We start from the raw sequence: 21,130 nt of genomic DNA, 5'->3' as shown, positions 1-21,130 counted from the left end.
GACATTCTGTAGTATGTTTAAGTGTTAATACTAATCTTTTTATGATTCCTGCTGTTACAATATTTCTAAAGGATAAAAACAACTTCCAAACACAAACACACAGCCTACAATCCAACATACCCATGGCCTTTCACCAGATTCAAGTTCACTTAAAATTTCTGAAACAGATTCTTTAGTGGAAGTTTTGTGTTTACTTACATCTGGAAGAGAAGGAAGATTGTAGGGACCTCCCACCGGTGAGCTCAAATCAATCACAGGTGAGCCGAAAGCCTTTGCATCATACCCTGCTGCACTAGTAATGGTGGGGCTGGAGGGAGTGGAGGACGTGCTGTTGGCAGTCGAGGGGGCTGCATGCCCACTGCTGATCTGCCACTGCGGTAGCAAGAAGGAAGAAGAAAGGTTGCCTATCAGCAAGCCTGTTACATCAAATGTCCATCTAAGCCCTGTTCCAGGTACAAGACAAAGTAAAAGACATCTTCTACTATTTGAATTCAACTGTAATTTTCATAGAACGGGGAGAGGACACTGGTGCATATAATTTTCAGTAATTCTCTACAAACATAAATAATAAAAAGCACTGATTTCTCCCAGAAGACAACAGTATACACCAAAAAACCACTGCACCCAATCTTGGAAAACGTATGTATCGAAAAAGAAATCTAAACTTGTACATAGCAACTACAAATACAAATAAAGATGGAGGACTGAAAACACACATTTCCTTTTGTCCCTACCTGATATATCTGAAACTAAAATGACAGTCAGTTTTTCTTTAAAAAAAAAAAAAAAAAACACAACACATTGACCCTAAAGACAAAGAACTAAAAACAGGATAATCATTGAGTCTGTTTAAGGATCAAATTTTAGTTCCTTTCCTACTCTAGCTACCCCAAAATAATAAGGACTTCCTTCACCTCCACAGAAGAAGACTGGAAATTAAGTTTCCAGAATAGGTAAAACAATGTCTTTGGACTCATGGGCACCAGGCTCAGTTGAAGGCAGAAGTATTACACTGAAAATGAAAATTAAGAAACTGTACACACACTGAATGCTGAGCTTCAACGAGCATTAGGCCCTGCATTTCAGGCATGAAACAAAGAGATCTTTTGGGAACTGAGCCATTACCTAAAGACAGTGACATCAGTAACTCTAACAAACATGCCAAGGAGCCCTCACACAAGAGCAAAATTCAGCATTAAACATTAGCCCCATACCCCAGCTTTCAGTTTTTTTTAAAAACACCCATTCCTTATATACAAACAGGCAACCAAGCATCAAGAAACATCTGAGAAAATTGTTACAGGCTGAGATAAACAAAATGAAAGTGAAGTCGCTCAGTCGTGTCCGATTCTTTGTGACTCCATGGACTGTAGCCTACCACGCTTCTCCATCCATGGGATTCTCGAGACAAGGGTACTGGAGTGGGTTGCCATTTCCTTCTCCAGAGGATCTTCCTGACCCAGGGATCGAACCCAGGTCTCTAGCATGGTAGGCACATGCTTTACCTGAGCCACCAGGGAAGTCAGGCTGAGATAAACCCATTAAAACTAGGAATGCTATAGAATACAGATGAACCACCCTGTTGTTTAAAATTTACTTTGAAATCTACCAAAAGTAAGAAGGTTTGACTGATGGATGAATGGATATACAGATAACAAAGGAGACAGCAAATAGAGCAATCTGTCCGCTATACAACTCTCTCAACTAAGTTTGAAAATTTTATGATAAAAAGCAACCAAGAGGTATCTTAAGACTATGTGGAGGAAAAAACTCCCAAACACAGTATCATTTATACGGGGATGACACAATACAGAGTGACAGTGACAGAAATATTCTAACTTTGAAAAACCTAATTTATATTCTCCACTGAAAAAACTAAGTAAAAAACTCTGTGAATATGAATGCCAACTTAACCACCTACCACCCACCCCTCAGGCCTATCCATCCATCCGTCTCTCTCTTCTTCCTTCCCATCCCAGAACAAGCACAGTTACAGTTCATGTTTATCTTTCCCGGTTTCTTCTATGTATATGAAATTAAAAAACACACACACACAAATTCGATGTTTCTTCCCATATATACTTAGAAGATCATATATAGATTACTGCCTTTTCTTAATAGCTAGAAAGCATTTCCATAGTACCAGTATAATTTAAGCGATTCTATTAAAACAAACTCTCCCCTATATTTTCCTCCTAGTTTGTTCATTTATTCATTCATGTTTAGACTTTGACCAGAAAACATTTTTAAAAACATTCTTAGAGTGTGTATCTATCCATTAAAAATAACAAACCGAGGGTTTCCCTGGTGTCTCAGTGGTAAAGAATCTGCCTGCCAGTGCAGGAGACACGGGTTTGATCCCTGATCTGGGAAGATCTCACATGCCGTGGAGCAACTAAGCCTAAGCACCACAACTATTAAGCCTGTGCTCTAGAGCCCAGGAGCCACAACTGCTGAGCCCACATGCCCTGGAGCCTGTGCTCCACAGCGAGAGAAGCCACTGAAATGAGAAGCCCACGCCCTACAGTTAGAGAGCAGCCCTCTCTCCACAATGAGAGAAAAGCCTGAGCAGCAGTGAAGACTCAGCACAGCCGAAAATAAACAAACAAGTACAATTCTACATATACAGAGGCTCAGCAGTTGTGGCTCCTGGGCTCTAGGGCACAGGCTTAATAGTTGTGGTGTGCAGACTCAGTTGCTCCAGTGCATGTGAGATCGTCCAAATCAGGGATCAAACCCGTTACATAGCTATGAGGTAGATAAATATGAGTACCCAGAATGTGCTAGGTGCTGTTATACACACTACCATCTTAAGTCTCAGCACAACTCTGCAAGGTACAAACTCATTTTATAGTAGGGGCAAATGAGATTTAAGAGAGTAAACTTGTACAAGGCCACAAAAGTATTAGGAAAATAATCAGAATGTAAGATCTAACTGTAGCTTGGTCTCTATTTACCTCATCTCTAATGATAAAAGAGAGATAGGTATAAATTTTATTGAAAATAATTAAAATGTCATTTTAGAAAATTTATATCACAGTAATTATAAAAACAGACACAGCATGTGTACTTTTAGAATATTACTTTAAAATAATTTGATTAAAATGAATGTTACAGAATTATGGGGAATAACATCATATTCTTTATTTTGGTCTTGGCAAAAAAACTAAAATCAATCTGCTAGTTGCAAGCTGGGAAGACACAAGTACTTGGGGAAGACAAAGTGCTGGGGGAACTTTAGCTTTTTAAAACAGCAATTCCTAAAAAACATATGACCTGAAAACATTACGAATATAAATATTAAACCTTCTAAAATATAATGTATAACCTTAAATATTAAGCTTTATCAGGTGTATATGTACTGTATCCTGTTTACTACTGAATACAATATAGTCATATACAATATATATATATATATACATACTGTTTAATGCTTCATATTAAAACTGTGTGATACTAAGTTTGTTTCCAAGAAGTCTCCTTGAAACACTCTGAAGATTCATTCATTGGTTTCTTTTGAGGTATGCCATCTGTATTTGTTAGAATACTTCCATACTCACCTAAAAGCTACACACATTAATACTGAAAAATTCATACCCATGACTCACTGATTATTTTGGGCCTTTACTTCTGTATAAGTAGCTTGATTTTTTTTTTTTTTTTTTTGTTAATTACAAAGCATCAAGATCCTTTCTCCTAGCTTTGTCTCTTTAGGTCTGTATGTAATAAACTTTGTAATTCACATTTATTAAAAAAAAGAAAACAGTTTACTCTTACTCTTCATCACCATTGCTCTATCCATAAATTCAATATGATTCGGAAGCAGAGAGAAGTAAAAGCACCTGTGGAGAAGGAGACACACATACCTGTTTTATGGCTTGTTGAGCCAAGAAAGCCATCTGCAAGGGGTTGGGCTTCATTGCTTGTCGTGGCGTATTCTGGTTTGATGGGTATCTTAGCTGTTGATGATGAGGAGGGAGAACTGGTCCATTGGGCTTGGGGCTATGATTCTGAAAATTTATCAAACGTGGAGGAGGTTGCTGGAAAAAAGACATTGTATCAATTCAGTGGCAGTCAGCTCCTGAAAGATGAATTACAGAGAACTCTATTTTATAACTTTTATAGAAAGAAAACAATTCTGCCACAGATGAATCATTTATTAATATTACAATAAGGGTATGGGGGGAGGGGACAGCTGCCCAGAATGTGAATAAGCATTTAAAGTAAAGAAGTTTTACTAGGAAAAGACCCTTGGGAGAGGATTTTCCAATCAGAGTTAAATCTAGACCAAATTGGGACATAGGGATTCCCTAAGTCCCTGACGACTATCTTCTGCAAAGAATTGCTCTCTTCAAATCTAAAATGATAGAATAATAATTACTGATAGTTACTGAGTAGTTATCACATGTCCAGTACTAGTTAAAATGCTTTACATGTGTTAACTCATTTAATCTTCACAAAGATCCTCCTCTGAGGCAGGGATTCTCTGTTTTACAGAAAAGGAAACTTGTCCAAGATTACCAAAGATAGGAAGGAATGGAGCTAAGATATGAACTCAAGTTCTCTGGCTCTAAGGTCTGCACTCTATGCAGATATTAATAATGAAAACACATGATATTAACAACATTTAAAAATGAGTGAATTTTAGATCTTATTGAGATCAAACTACATGTCAGGCATTGCAATTGGCGTTTTATATGTTATCTTGTTATTACTCCCCTCAGTCAGTTCAGTTGCTCAGTCATGTCCAACTCTTTGTGACCCCATGGACTGCAGCACACCAGTCCTCCCTGTTCATCAACAACTCCCGGAGTCCACCCAAACCCATGTCTATTGAGTCAGTGATGCCATCCAACCATCTCATCCTCTGTCGTCCCCTTTTCCCGCCTTCAATCTTTCCCAGCATCAGGGTCTTTTTTTCAAATGAGTCAGTTCTTTGCATCAGGTGGCCAAAGTACTGGAATTTCAGCTTCAGCATCAGTCCTTCCAATGAATATTCAAGACTGATTTCCTTTAGGATGGACTGGTTGGATCTCCTTGCAGTCCAAGGGACTCTTAAGAGTCTTCTCCAACACCACAGTTCAAAAACATCAATTCTTTGGCACTCAGCTTTCTTTATAGTTCAACTCTCACATCCATACATGACTACTGGAAAAACCATACCTTTGACTAGATGGACATTTGTGAGCAAAGTAATGTCTCTGCTTTTTAATATGTTGTCTAGGTTGGTCATAACTTTCCTTCTAAGGAGTAAGCGTCTTTTAATTTCATGGCTGCAGTCACCATCTGCAGTGATTTTGGAGCCCAGAAAAATAAAGTCTGTCACTGTTTCCACTGTTTCCCCATCTATTTCCCATGAAGTGATGGGACCAGATGCCATGATCTGTTTTCTGAATGTTGTTTTAAGCCAACTGTTTCACTCTCCTCTTTCACTTTCATCAAGAGGCTCTTTATTACTTCCCTACCCCTGCCATTTTACGAATCAGGACACTAAACATTAAAAAGCTGGGATAACCAGAAAAGAAGTCACATGACTCATTAAAGGCAGCACTATGCTTTTAATTCAACACTAGTCTGCCATTGCATTAGTCAAACATGTTCTGGTGTTTAACTGGGGGTTGAGGTACTAATCACAGTTTAGAGGATGAGTTTCTCTAAAAGAAAACAGATTTTTAAAGGAAACCCTTCAAGGACAGCATTGGTTGATTACAGGACAGGGTAAGGACAAGCTTAGTTTGCTCACAAATGCTATCCTTAGAAATTGACACCAGTGTTCCACAAAAAAGGTAACCTTGGTTACCAAAGTTCCACAAAAGGTTGGCAAATTATTGCAAAGTAAATACTTATTTTCAGGCTTTGTTAACTGTATATGACCAGAACTTCTCAGAAAGGGGAACTATTAACCCCCATATTCAAAGTGGTGGTGGGGGGGGAACAAATAAATGAGCTTATAAAGCTGAAGTAGCAACGTCTTAAGGCGGACAGCTATAAAGTGTAGCCCTGCCCTCTTTTTGTTCTTTCCTTTCTCTCATTTTTGGAATTTATCTCCTTTCCTGGGAAAAGGTCTTCTGTTTCTCCTCTCCTGCAAATTAGCTGGCACTGGGTTCACACTTAGTAACTTACAAGAGTGACCAGCAATTACAGACCTCATGAAAAGTAGACTTAGACACTATTTCTAGATCAAAGGAAATTCTGTGGATGAATAGAAAAATATGAGAAAAAGAGAAAATGCCAAAATTTCACAGAAGCCTGAAGCCATAGCAATTCTTTTTGGTTCTTCTATTAAAGTTTTTCACTGGAAGGGTTTTATATCACAGAAACACAAACAAAAAGTAATTGGGGAAGTATAGTGGAAAACTTCTAAATTCATCCAAAAGACTATTTTTTAAAAAGTGGAAAAACACTCAAAATGATCCTTAAGGGAGAACAAAGGCAGTCAAAACTTTCGCCTACTCCTGCCCTGACTGGAATTTATATATTGATTCAGTCAAGAAACGACATTCAGGGAAAAAAGAAAAAAACGAAGTGACATTTGATGCCAGTGTACTATACTCCTGTAAGAAATCAGTGTGGAACTGGATGTTCACTCGCCCATCAAGGAATCCTAGTGTAGAAAGATCTAAGGTGATTGATTTTTATCTCCTCTCCTAAACTGTTATTGTTGACTGAGTTAATTTCTAAGAACCCCATGACAGGAAAAGTAACTTGAAAGAACAGGACTAGAAACTATTTATGAACATAAGAGAAATAGCAAAACCAATGCTATTTTAATTAAATGGAATTAACTTGCAAGAAGGAAAAAAGGGAGAGAATAGAGAAATAATTGAGAGCTTAAGTAAAGAGACATATATTCATCATTATCCTTACCCTCACTGTAAATACTTTATTATAGGTGGTAATTTTATTCTAGGTCAGTATAACCATGAAGGATAGCAGATGTCCTTCTAACATCCACTCACTGTTTAGGAAAATTAATATATACATATAAATGAGAGTATCTCTGCAGAACAGTAAATCTGGCCCAGGAGTGAGAACCATAAAGTATACAATAACAGACTTAGATTTAACAAACTTCGAGCTGTCCACTGCAGTACGACAGAGTATATTGTATACCACTCAATAAAGAGATGCAGAGTGTTTATTAGTTTGTACCACACAGTCATGTAACTATGTAGTCTATCTGTGTATCACCCAGCTCTTTAATCATTCAGATTACATGGCTACTTTCAGAGAAAGAAGAAACAGGGAACTACTGTGTAAGCGATTTTTAGAGCAGGCGTTTAAATTGACCTGTATCTTCAGGCTACAGGTAGAGTACGACAAAGAGGCACACATATACACCTATCTACAGACAGATATTTTACCAGATGTACATGCAAATAAACTGCTAGAGAACTAAGAAAGCAGGTAAGCAGGGCAGTGCAAAAGTTTAAAGAAGAGGGAAAACACTGTTGAGTGAAAAATGTAGGAGCAGATATTTGGTAGAGAGAAGATAAAAATGAGAGATGAGAGTACTAGAAGAGGGTTCAGGGGTCACTGAGAGGAGACAGAAAAAGAGCAGTGTGCGAAGTAATGACATAAAGATGAGAAAATTACAGTTGATATTCTAACATGGGTTTAGACTGCAGGTCCACTTAGACAAGGATTTTTCTCAATGGTGAATACTTCAGTACTGCACAATCTGTGTTTAGTTGAATCCTCAGATGCAGAGCAGTGGATGTGGAGGAGCCATGGTGGGTGGCGGGGGGTGGCTGACTATAAGTCATATGTGGATTTTCAACTATATGGAGGGTCAGTGCTTCTAACCCCTGAATTAATTGTTCAAGGGTCAAATGTGTCGGTAAGTGGGAAAATTAGGCTGTATAACAAAGATTGTACATTATTTATATATATACATATATATATATCATACAGCAGTACACCACAGAAAGAAATAATAAGATCAAATATAAATTTCTGAGATAAGCAGGCTAAAGGCTCTATCAAGGTTACTTCTGTTTGGTTACTGCTTCTATAAACAGCTGTTTCTGAGAATGTGACTGAGTCACACAGAATCTATTAACTGCCTCAGTTCCTCACTTTTCAATGAAAAGGGAATTAATGCAAATGATGGATTTATCCTGCTTCAGGTTAGTAAAGTAATAAAAATCACTTTACCATCTTTCAAATACTTAAGATAAATATTAATCATGTAAATGCTTAGCACTAGTCACTCAGTAAGTATTTTCTCTCTTTTCCTCATCAAATATATGTCCAAAACAATTTGGGTGCTCTGCAGTCTATCTGCAATATGTTACTCTGCAGTCTGGGTGGGGAGTGACAAAAGAATTCCTCCATATTCTTAACAAAATTTCAACTCTGCCAGTGGCACTCCTGGGATCGAAAGTGTATACATCTTTTCTCACAGAACACTCATCAAACAAAGACCTCTTAAATTGCTTGCTATTTACTTCCTTTAAAAACCTGGGTTAAAACAAAGTTCGAGAGCAATAATCAACTGGTCATACTAATTAATATTCTCTTGGATTTGACATATCTTCTTAATCAAATTACCAGACAGCCATAAATCACAAATAAAATCACCTCAGGCCTACACAGAAGCAATTTAACAAAATCAGGATTCACACAGGCCCATAAGTCTTATTCAGGGTTGAAGCAAGTCTCCTATGAAGAGTCTTGTATAACCACTACCAAAACATGCTATTATGCCATTTAATTGCTTTTTCATAAAAGAACTGCATTATGTATGCATTCCTCTTAGTGCTAAAAAAACACTGGTAAAAAATTTCTCTAATGATATGTTTCCTTTTAATCAAGTAATAGATATTATTCCTGATTCTTTGTTTGGTTGATCAAAAACTGAGCTAAGTCCTGTTCTCAAGCATGAGAATTCTTAGTCTAGTTCTGCATGCTTTGAACATTACTAATACTTATTAATCCCTGTGCCATTTCATTTGAGTCACTTACTGTAAATCAGTTCAAATTCTGAGAAATAGGGAGTATAAATTAATAAATAAAAGGAACTGAAAAAAGAGACAATTTTTGTGCATTAAAATAAGAATGGTGCATGGGGGGATAAAAAGAGACTTGCTCTAAATGGAGTGGATAGAAGCTTCTTCTATAACAACAGCAGAAATGTATACTAATATTGCAACTGTTTGTTCTTAACTAATGCACGGTAATTAATCCACAGGATCATGATTTTGATTCATGCTCTGAAGTTGTTACTGTATTGTTAGTACTGTTGAGTTTATGACTATATGAACACATGTCTAGACTCCTCCACCCACTCTACATCACAAGTAGAATTTACATGCGTATGTTCTTCAAACCCTTTAGAGAGATAAGTAGAAAATAAACACATGCTTTTCCCATTTCTCCACCAGTGACTGAAATCTTTGTTATGAATTAAGAAATAATACAAATAAAAAGATGACAACACTGAAAAAAAAAAAAAAAAAAGAATGGTGCCTGGAACATTTGCTCAGAAATAAAGTTTGAAAAAGGCAGACTTCTAACAAACCACACCCTTTCCCTTTTCTATTTCATTCTGTCCTAGTTTCTAGATGCAGTGGGTTTTCTAAATGCTGCATCTTCATAGAGGACAGATACCTGAAGCATCAGTCATCCTGAAGCACTAATGTAACAATTCTGAGTTACAGGTACACAACTTTCCCACCAATCATATGCATGGGTTATTCAGGAATGCAATCATTTATCCTCTGTTACAAAGATGACAAAAAGCAGATGAGAATAGATGTCCCAGCTGAATAAACCATTAATTTCTTTTCCAGAAGGGCTAAGAACTAGAGTTAAATTAGGGACCCTTGATGAGACAAATTTTTATAAATTCATATATTTAAATCATGGAGGAAGGACACCTTGGTTATTTTAGGAGCTGCTGAATACAACTGTACTATAATTATCTAAGTTAGGACAGGCCTGCTTCCAAATTTACCTGGTGAGAGATGGAAGGTTGCTGGATGGGCCCCTGCATTCTAGGGTTTGGTAAACCCACAGGTGCTGGCCTCCGTTGCACCTGTTGCCTCTGAGCCATTACCTGTTGCTGCATATGCTGGAGTCGTAACTGAGCTAGGCTGATCTGGGTTGGAAACTTGGATAACTGGTTTGAAGATAAACCACCTGGTGGCTGTGAATTCTGTTCCACGACAGGATTCTGCTTAGGCATTTGTGGTTGACTCTCTTTATCTTCAATTACTAAAGAACCTAATCAAAGAGAAAAAGTTAAGTTCTGAAGATTTTCTGATAGTAACATACCATATTTTGTAAAAGGCTATCTTTGCTCATTTTCAGGATTTCCAAGGAACTTCTTTTTGTCTTAGGAACCCTTTACACGCTTAAAGATAGAAACTCCGAAGAGTTTCTGTTTATGTAGGGTCTATCAAACAAAATCTACCTTATTCAAAATTAGAAATGAGAATTAAAAAACATTTTTCCATACTAATTCATTTAAAAGTGACAACCAAGAGTAACATATTTTTATGGAAAAAACACACACACACACACACAAAACCTTATTTTTATTTTCAAAAAAGTTTAGTGAAGAATGGCACTATTTTACATTTTCAAACAGTTCTTTAAAATGTCTGGCTTAATAGCGGTAACTGTTTCTGCATTATCTAATATATTGTTTAAATAGAAATACATGCAGAAAACCCAGCCACATATGGGTATGTACTTGGAAAAGGGAGACCTTTTATCACCTGAAGAAGCTTCAGACTACACTGTGAGAACTGCTATTGTATAATCAAAACAAAACACGCAAACCTGACTGTTCTCACTGGATGTGAGAACAATACCACAGAGTATTACTGACTCAGTTATCTCTCTATGATGTAGCAATTGAATGACAACAACAGCTAGTTCTTTACACCTTCATGGCGCAAATTGTGTTAGTTCTCTGATGGCGAACACCATGCTTTATAACTACACTGTTAAAAAAGAGATTAAAGGTACCTCTCACAGGTCTGGTCCAAGAGTAGGGCAAAGCTTGATTTCTTCAATAGCAGAGACTCAGTTAAAAGTTCCTGATTTACTAAGCATATGCATCCTTAAAGATATGGTTATCATTCATTAAATACTTACTCCACATTAGGTACCATGATAGGAGATCTATGTATATTGTTAAAATCCTTCGTACAGATAAGGGATCTAAGGTTCAGAGAGGCCAAACAACTTATCCAAAGTCACAAAGACACTAAACTGAATATGCGTCCAAGACACTACTTTTCCCTTGCACTCTTCTGTAACATGTTTCTCAGAAGCCATAAATAAACAAGTTTGGGAAAGTTGTATCCTTCTTAGAAGATTTAAAACGTCAATCTCACTTTAAACGACAATTTATAGAGCTATATATGACACCTCTGAAAAGTCCTACAGTAAAGGATACTGTCTTACAAATTCCTCACAAACAGGAGGTGTTTTTGTTTTTGCTGATTCAGATTTACCTAAACTATATTCACTTATGTGCGTACAGTTACATATTTTCTTAATTTTACCTATGTCTACATCATGTGGACTATGTTTTAAGTGATATGCTTATAAGTACATATAAGTCAACATGACTGTTACTGTGGATATAAAGCTGTGATAGATTCTCTGTATAGCTATATATGTGGTGGAGGGTAGAGTAGGGTAAGAGATAGTTATATACATGCTTTGTATTAAGATGCTTCTTTTTAGTTATATAGATGAGAATATGTATGATACCAGCTGCTGGCTATGTTTATCAATCAATAAATACGTACTTCTAAACTGTGCTGAGGAGTCACCTTATCATTTCTTCAAAGGGTCACATTACCATTCTTACTGTTCTCACATATGGATGAGATTTATGTAAGCCTATTTCTTCCCTTCTTGGAGTGTTCTGAGAGCACTGGCTCTCCTTCCAGCCAGTTCTTTCTTACCCAGAATCTAGCTTAGAGAATGAGAGAGCAACCCTATTTGATGATTTTGAAACAAAGTCAATAAGCCCCAAAACTGCCAAAAGGTGGTTAATGAAGAATGTATATGAAATTCTTATTTTTGTTTCTATAATTTCCCTGTGAGAAATTAAGAAAGGAGGCAAAAATTGAAGATTTTTTTTACTAGTACATAATGTAACAAGGACTGCCTGCAGGGATATGTGATGTTACCAAATGATACTGAAATTCCCCCTTTTTGATAACTCTAGTACTTCAAATTTGGGCAGTTATCTATATGCATGATACACTTCAATTAGGAGGTTAAAAATTATTTAATTATTACATAAAAGGAAAAACAAAAACAAAACACACAGAGAGAATTCCTCCCTACCAAGAAAAAGCAAATAAATGAGCCATTAGTACCTGACAACTGGGTCTCAAGAGTGAGTAAGCCAAGAATTGTATGAGAAATACTGTTTTAACAGAAAACATTCTAAAAAGTACTATATTAATGGCAGACACATGTAAAGAGTTTTAACAACTATTCTGATAAATATGTCACTAACAGCACAACTTGCTTGAGGAAGAAAAACAACTCCTAAATCCAGAAATCTAGACACTGAGTCAATAAAAGGATGTTTCATATCACCCACATATTTATATGTGTGTTTATATTCATGCATGTGTCACAAATATACACACACTAATGAAATACCAGGAAAAATCCATCTCTTTAAAACAAGATAATAAAAATATTTAGGGGGTAGAAGGGAATACATTTTCAACAATCTCATAATCATTAAGAGTTCCAGAAACAAATGGCACTTTGAGAAAATCTACATAACAGCCTACCTAAATTGATTATATTTTGAGCCCAGAAGCTAGGATCACAGTGAAACTGGATGGTATTGTTGGTCACTGGGGAAGCATCACACCTTGCTCGAAGGAGGTGCCGTAACCGGTACGTAATCTAGAAGAAAGCAGAGACAACTGAGCATCCAAGTCTTTATTAGGCAAATAATTTATCAAGTTCCCAACAAATACATAAAAAATGCTCTCTATGACATATATGCCAACACAAAACAAGTGTTCATAAGTAAGTTATAAAAAGTGGACAAACACAGTTTTTCTTCAAAAATGCGTTAGAGGTTTAAGTACAATTAGTTTTACTGTTGAACACAAAACAAACCTTTCCTAAAGTGACAGGTTAAAGTTAGTTCACTGAATTACAGAAGTTTCACAGATGTACCAACCACATATTTATAAAGTAAACTCACACACTGCTTTTATTTTACTCTTTCAAAGAAGGATTCAAAGTAGAGATTAGGGGGCTAATGGATTACAAAAAATACAAATGAATCTCTGCTCAGGACATTAAGTGCAGCCTTGACCAGGCCTGCTAGTAGGATGGCCCTTCTTGCTCCTGTGCTGTGAATCTCAGTCATCACACCACCTCCCACCCTCCTCCACACTGCAGTCCTCAGTGAATGCTCAGTCATTCTCTCAGTCTTTGAAGAGTTCAGCTCTTGGCTCATAATCACCATCTCCAATATTATTCCTGCCATAATCCTAGATGGGCCACAGAACTGGAAAAGCTCAGTTTTCCTTCCAATTGTAAAGAAAGGCAATGCCAAAGAATGTTCAAACTACCAGACAACTGTGCTCATTTCACATGCTAGCAAGGTAATGCTCAAAATCCTTCAAGCTAGACTTCAACAGTACATGAACCGAGAACTTCCAGATGTACAAGCTGGATTTAGAAAAGGCAGAGGAAACAGAGGTCAAATTGCCAACATCTGCTGGATCATAAAAAAAGCAAGGGAATTTCAAAAATAACATCTACTGCTGCTTCACTGACTCTGCTAAAGTCTTTGAACTGTGGAAAATTCTTAAGGCGATGGGAATACCAGACCACCTTACGTTTCTCCTGAGAAACCTGTATGCAGGATAAGAAACAATAGTTCCAACCAGTCATGGAACAACTGACTGGTTCAAAATTGGGAAAGGAGTATATCAAGGCTGTATATTGTCACCCTGCTTATTTAACTTCTATGCAGAGTACATCATGAGAAATGCTGGACTGGAGGAATCACAAGTTTGAATCAAGACTGCTAGGAAAAATATCAACAACCTCAGATAAGCAGATAATACCACTCTAATGGCAGAATGTGAAGAGGAACTAAAGAGTCTCTTGATGAAGGTGAAAGAGTGAAAAAGCTGGCTTAAAACTTAACATTCAAAAAACTATGATCATGGCATTTGGTCCCATTACTTCATGGCAAATAGAAGACGAAAAAGTGGAAATGGTGGCAGACTTTATTTTCTTGTCTCCAAAATCACTGTGGACAGTGACTGCAGCCACGAAATTAAAAGACGCTTGCTCCTTGGAAGAAAAGCTATGACAAACCTAGATCACATATTAAAAAACAGAGACGTCACTTTGCCAACAAAGGTCCATATAGTCAAAGTTATGGTTTTCCAGTAGTCAAGTATGGATGTGAGAATTGGACTATAAAGAAGGCTGAGCACTGAAGTACTGATACTTTTGAACAATGGTGCTGGAGAAGACTCTTGAGAGTCACTTAGACTGCAAGAAGATTAAAGCCAGTGAATCCTAAAGGAAATCAACCCTGAATATTCATTGGAAGGACTGATGCTGAAGCTCCAATACTTTGGCCACCTGAAGTGAAGAGCCAACTCATTGGAACAGACCCTGATGCTGGGAAAGACTGAGGGCAGGAAGAGAAGGGGGCAACAGAGGATGAGATATTTGCATGGTATCACGATCGATGGACATGAGTTAGAGCAAACTGTGAGAGATAGTGAAGGTCACAGAAACCTGGTGTGCTGCAGTCCATGGGGTCACAAATAGTCAGACATGACTTAGCAACTGAACAACAAATTCTGGATGATTTTAATATATAATTAGATGACCTTTCTTTCCAGATTGTTTCCTCTAGTGCCCACATCCCAATAATCCTACAAACCCTAAAGGTCCTATGAACTTTTGCTCTTAAAAATTTTCCTGTCCTTTGAGTTTATCTTACCTCCCAATCTTACAATATCCATCTGAAGTGAAGTGTTAGTTGCTCAGTCATGTCCAGCACTATCCATCAATTTCTCCTTATCCAGCTTAAATCCCAGGAGTAATTCTCATAATCATTTCCTTGCATATATCCTCAACACCTTTCTCTCACATGTCAAATTAGACACACTCCCTTCTCCTCAACCTTTCCCTGAAACAACACTGGTTAAATCTTTTCTAATGACTGTAATTGGACTGGTAAAGGGACTGATCGGACTTCAAAAACACAGCCTATTTACTAAGGTTGACAGGCTGTCATATGACATTCCCCTGGTCCTTCACATCCGTACTCTCCTAAATGACTATTTCAAATGACTCTCTTACCAAACCTCCAGCATCTCCTGAAAAAAAAACACAGGGACGATCAGAGACCTTCTACAAACTTCTACCACCTACCAGTGCTAGTGGTCCCTCCTGTCACAGTGGACTGACCGGCCAGGCTTCCAGCTAGAGCGAACCAGGCACTCGTGCAAGTGCAAGGGTTAGTTGCTCATTCATGTCCAACTCTCTGCAACCCCATGGACTAGAGCCCACCAGGCTCCTCTGTCCGTGGGATTTTCCAGGCAAGAAAACTGGAGCGGATCTCCATTTCCTTCTCCAGGGATCAAACCTGGGTTTCCTACATTGCAGGCAGATACATTACCCTCTGAGCCACCAGGGAAGCCATTACACTAGGGCAACAGGGCCTACCATCCTCGCCGATTCAAAGACGCCACTCAGCAATTTTCTCCCCTCAGGCTTTCAGTAGCTTTTCACACAGGTGATCACTTGGCCCTCATGGAAGCGAAGCATTTTCTTCACTTGGCTTCTAGCAGACTACAGTCTCATGGTTTTCCCCTTATTTCACTGGCTGCTACTTTTTAAGGTCACTGAGTATAGGTGTGAGTTCCAGTGTCACATCTCAGTCTCCGGTGTTGGTTCCTCCTTCTCTCCCACACCAGGGTGTCTTGCAACTGCTCTTTCTTCTCCTACACCCAAGTACTTTTGAGAGATCTCATCCAGTCTCATCATTTATACAACTCAAATTTGCATCTCAGTACTTACTCATCCTACCGCGTGTTCATTCACTGTGCCCCTCTTAGGCCTCTTGGTCCATGTCACAGTGGCTCTCATCTCAGTCTTTCCCTTGCCGCCTGTGCCTGTTCTCTACCTGAATACTCTCTGCGAGTATGTGCCTGCCTTGCTCTGTCACCTTCTTCAGGTGTGAGATCAAATATCGCCCTCTTTAGGCAGAATTCCCTACCTGAAACCACAATCCCACCCCAACGCTCCCAGATTCGTCCCTTAATTTACTGTTTTCCCTACAGCACTCAACACCATGCAATGGTCTATATATTTTACTTGTTTTGGTATTGTCTATCTCTCTACTAAAATGCAGCTTTTTAAGGGCGGATATTTTGCTTTGTTTTCTGTTCCCTTAGTATTTAGACTACTTCAATAAATGTTGAATAAATAAGTTTGCCTCCTTTAATTGCTAAATTATCTCAAATAGCTATACTAAATTCTGAGTAAAAAACATTTATTCTGGGACAATGTAGAGTACATGGCACAGTGTTTGGCAAACAGCACTCAACACAATGCTCTTTTCTCTAAGTTTTTCTTGCTTCCTTAATTCTTTGCATCTTAGCAATTCTCACTATAAAACATTCTCAATAAGATGCTAATCAAAAGAATGATGACCCCAATTTTTCCTTTATAAAGTCCTTATGCTTTATCATTTTCTAAAATTGAATATTTTGAAGTAATTTTAAAATTGGAGAAAAATAAAAATAACCCTTCACTCAGATTTCCCAACTGTTAATAAGCACATTTATTTCAGGGCCCACTCAGGGATTCCTATGCACAGACACTACTATTACCAGTCTTTTTACAAACGTTCAGATAGCAAGCTGAAGACATATAGGTTCTGTCTCCCCTAAACACTCCAGGGACTATATTCTAAATCAAAGATCCTCTAGCATAAGCAACAAAGTACAAATTCAGAAAGCAACTCTGTTGCAACATGACCATTGAACCCAGAGAATTCATTCTAATGCCAACTCTTCCCATAGTGACTCTTTCCAGGATGCTCACTAGGAATATAGGTTGTATTCAGTTGCCAGGTGTCTTCAGTATTTCCCTGACATGTATGTCTTTGATGATTTCAGGCTTTACATTCAGTAGGATGACTTTCAACCTGGGTTCGAGTGTATTTCCTCCGGTATAGGTAAAGTATTCTTGTCAGGAAAACCACACAAGTGATAATGTGCACTTCTCAGGGCATCATATTGAGAAGCTCAGGATATAAACTGTCCAGCCATTGATGATACTAATCATCACCTAGTCATTCTGCTGCCCAGTTTCTCTACTGTAAATTCACCACTCTGTTTATAACTGATTAGTATTTTGCAGAGAGGTATTTTAGGGTTATACGAAAGCCCTATTCCTCACAATGCTCTATTCACTATGTTAGTACCCAGTGAGAACTCCTTTTGAATTTCCTCTAAGACAGTGGGTGGCTCAGCTAGTAAAGAATCTGCCTGCAATGAGGGAGTCTAAGGTTCAACCCCTAAGTTGGGAAGCTAGCCTGGAGAAGGGAGTGGTAACCAACTCCAATATTCTTGCCTGTGAAATCCCAAGGATAGGCAGAGGAGCCTGGCAGGCTACAGTCCATGGGGTCAAAGAGCTGGACACGACTGAGTGGCCAATGCTTTCACTAAGACAGTGAGCAAATGTGCTTCTTTAATTTCACTATTCTTTCTCTACTTATTTATATTCTCACCATAAATTCTTCCCTTGTCATTTGCCTATTTTTCTCATCATGGGCTCATTTATCCCTACTTAATCCAGTGTGTTTTAACTCATTGTTTATTTGGTTTCAGCCTCAAATTTGTGGGTGTGCCCACGGTGACCCACTTAGGCTGGATCCTAATCTTTTTGACAAGTCTTCATCATTTCATCAGTTCAAGATATTCTGGGTACAACCTGCACTTTCCCTCATTTTGTTTGATATTTAGAAACCCACATCTGGAAGGACAGTGGGTTCACTGCTACTGAGCATAGCAAACATACATACATACACATACATACTTACACACCTAAAATTACTTCCAGATCTGTGTATATGCATAAAACTCTGTTGTGTAGTCACTCAGTTGTGTCTGACTGTTTGTGACCCCATTGACTGCAGCACACTGGGCTTCCCTGTCCTTCACCATCTGCCAGAGCTTGTTCAAACTCACAGCCATTCAGTCAGTGATGCCATCCAACCATCTCATCCTCTGTCATCCCCTTCTCCTCCTGCTTTCAGCCTTTTCCAGCATCAGAGTCTTTTCTAATGAATCAGCTCTTCACATCAGGTGGCCAAAGTATTGGAGTTTCAGCTTCAGCCTCAGTCTTTCCAATGAAAATTCAAGGTTGATTTCCTTTAGAATTGACTGGTTTCATCTTCTTGCAGTCCAAGGAGCTCTGAAGACTCTTTTCCAACAACACAGCTCAAAAGCTTCAATCCTTTGGCACTCAGTCTTCTTTATGGTCCAACTCTCACATCCATACATGACCACTGGAAAAACCATAGCTCTGACTATACGGACCTTTATTAAACTCTGAGTTCATAATTATACCTCTATCTTAGGGATCTTTATAGCTTTATTCTTTCTTCTATGTTTCTAAATATCTTTTCTAGGAGGAAAAAAAATCAAACAAACCAAAACTTGGCTGCCATTGCCCTCAATATATTTACTTACTTGCTCAGTCCATTTACTGATACTCTGTTGCTTAATGTAACCAAAATCCAAATGACATTCTGCTTACTACCTCTGTGTTCCCTACTCACCACTTCATCCCTTTGGCTTGGGGCTGCCTCTATGTGGTCCCCCAACCCTCTTCACTACCCTGCGTCCTCATAGTCACCATGCTAAAGGCTCCATGCCAGGAAGTAGAGTTGATCATTCTTATTTTAACAATCCTTTTCGGCACACTATAGTAACTTAGCACTTCAAATTTATGAGTTTTAGTTTGGAACTTGAAAAATAAAGCTTTCTTGCCCCCCCAAATTAAGTCAGAAACTTAAGCACTTCCTTAGATGGTAATCAGCTTTAATCAGAAGAACTATGAGGCAAATCACTTGGAAACACTATATTTTTCCTTTGAGGTACTATGCTGTAAATTCCTTCTTTTGCTGATGAGAAACTAGAAGACATGGAATTTACTTTTATCTCAGATAACTAGTACCTATTCACTAATTAAGTTGTGGCATGGTCTAAAAGTAATACTAAATTTGGCCAAACTCTGTTCTTTATCTTAAATAACAATTTCTGCTGTATTTTACTGACATTGAATGTAAATATATAAAACCTCTTGTCATATTATATTACCCATTACAAATATAAACCATTATACTTATTGAAACCCTTGATGCATGTTTGAGATAATTCTGAGGAGTCATAAACCTTGACTAGCGTAAAAGATAAATAACGAGTCATTAAATGTATTTGTTGATGTCTTCAGATGTATCTGAACTTAAGTAAAGTCAGATTTCACACTGAAAACTTAGCTACTGTTCAAAAAGCAAAAGACAAAATTAAAAAAAAATATGAAAGATGTGTAAAAAGCTTTTGAGATGGCAATACTGTATACTGCCTCCTTTCTACTGAAGTTAAAATAAACAAAGAAATTTAGTATTTGAGTTTCCAATCCTGTAAAATATAACAGAAAGTTTTACCTATATTTATTTATAGCTTCTGACAGTTGATATTATCTAATACCTTATTTATTTACTATCAATCTTTCACTGAATTCCTATATATCAAGCACTGGGTAACATAAAATTTCTACCCTTAAAGAAGTAAAAAGTCAGACTTCTCTGGTGGTCCAGTGGATAAAAATCTGCCTGCCAATGCAGCAGACATGGGTTTGATCCCTGGTCCAGGAAGATCCCAAATACCGTGGAGCAACTAAGCCTGTGTGCCACAACCACTGAAGGCCTGCGTGCCTGGAGCCTGTGCTCCACAAGAGAAGCCACAGCAATGAGAAGCCCACACACTGCAAAAAGAATACCCCTGCTCACTGCAACTAAAGAAAGCCCACAGCGATGGAAACCCAGTGCTAAAAGAAGGAAAAAAAAAAGTGAAGGAAATTCAAAGAAAAATATGCAAATATAATAACAGCAGATAAAAATAAGTAACAGTATGATGGATACATGCATAAGGGCTTTGTAAATACAGGGAAGGTTAATCCAACCCAGTGTTGATCATGGAAGGCTGCCAAAAGGAATGGAAGACAAATCTAAACTAAACCCAGTAGTCTCTAAAAAGAAACAGCATCCTAAGAAAGGGTAACAGTAATCCAGGCAAAAGAACATGATATATTCTGAGCACTGAGGACTAAAAGGAACTGCAACGAGATATTTAAGAAACATAAAGAAGGTCTTTGAAGGTTAATTATATAGGCAGACAAGGGAAAGGGAGTAAAAAAGCTTGTGGAATCCCCTTTTACTACGTATATATTCTAACCACTTTACTACTTACATATTCTAACAGTTTCTTAGTCACTAGTATTACAAAAATACCTATTGCTAGTACACTCTCTTGGTCTCTTTTGTCAGTATTTCTTACCTTTCTTCTAAATTAACGTAAGGATAAACTGAATGTTTAACAGATGAGAGAAGAACCCTAGGGAAATACTGCGAAAATGTTTTCAAATATATTTAAAACTGGACTTCTGAAAGGATTCTTCTATTCCAATACATTTGGTCTTTTACTGAGTATAACTCCTATTGCAAAAAAAAAAAAAAAAAAAAAGAACCAAGAATCTCAAGCTAAGCTTGAAATTTCAGGCCTGTAAGACATTTCTTTTTAATTTTCAAGTATATAAAAGCCATTATTTAAAAAATAACCTGAGAAAACATGTCTATATTTATGAAGCATGGAAGCTCTAAAGGACAGAGTTGCATAATATAGTGACTTTCAAATTTTCTTAGGATAAAAATCCTTCTAAATGTTTACAAGTAATCACAAGCTTTAGCTCTGCATTCATCACAGGTAAATTTTTTTGCTAGCTATATCTGCTGCCAGTGATGCAGCAAGGCCCACCACAATTCAGTGAGTCAGGAAGCTGGTAATACTGGTTCCTTATGCTTCCT

At 37.7% G+C, this 21,130-nt stretch overlaps 1 protein-coding gene across 6 annotated transcripts in view; it reads right to left on the bottom strand.

Annotated features, from left to right (window-relative positions):
* Window positions 1–21,130, bottom strand: part of TRIM24 (tripartite motif containing 24) — a 116,058-nt gene that overhangs the window by 21,798 nt on the left and 73,130 nt on the right. For 2 of the 6 annotated variants that reach the window (XM_015095400.3, XM_060415135.1), the window contains exons 8-11: window positions 12,777–12,894; window positions 9,959–10,227; window positions 3,867–4,040; window positions 199–372 (exon numbers count right to left, since the gene is read on the bottom strand). In XM_015095400.3, coding sequence (XP_014950886.2) covers window positions 199–372; window positions 3,867–4,040; window positions 9,959–10,227; window positions 12,777–12,894 — 735 coding nt within the window. The remainder of the gene's footprint in view (window positions 1–198; window positions 373–3,866; window positions 4,041–9,958; window positions 10,228–12,776; window positions 12,895–21,130) is intronic. The other 4 variants (XM_027968854.2, XM_060415136.1, XM_027968853.2 and 1 more) reach the window with 3 other exon arrangements.

The sequence above is a fragment of the Ovis aries genome, chromosome 4 (genome assembly GCF_016772045.2).
Source record: "Ovis aries strain OAR_USU_Benz2616 breed Rambouillet chromosome 4, ARS-UI_Ramb_v3.0, whole genome shotgun sequence".
In the NCBI taxonomy this organism is placed as follows: domain Eukaryota; kingdom Metazoa; phylum Chordata; class Mammalia; order Artiodactyla; family Bovidae; genus Ovis; species Ovis aries.
The sequence above is the reverse complement of the archived record's forward strand: the minus strand, read 5'-3'. Positions and strand labels throughout refer to the sequence as shown.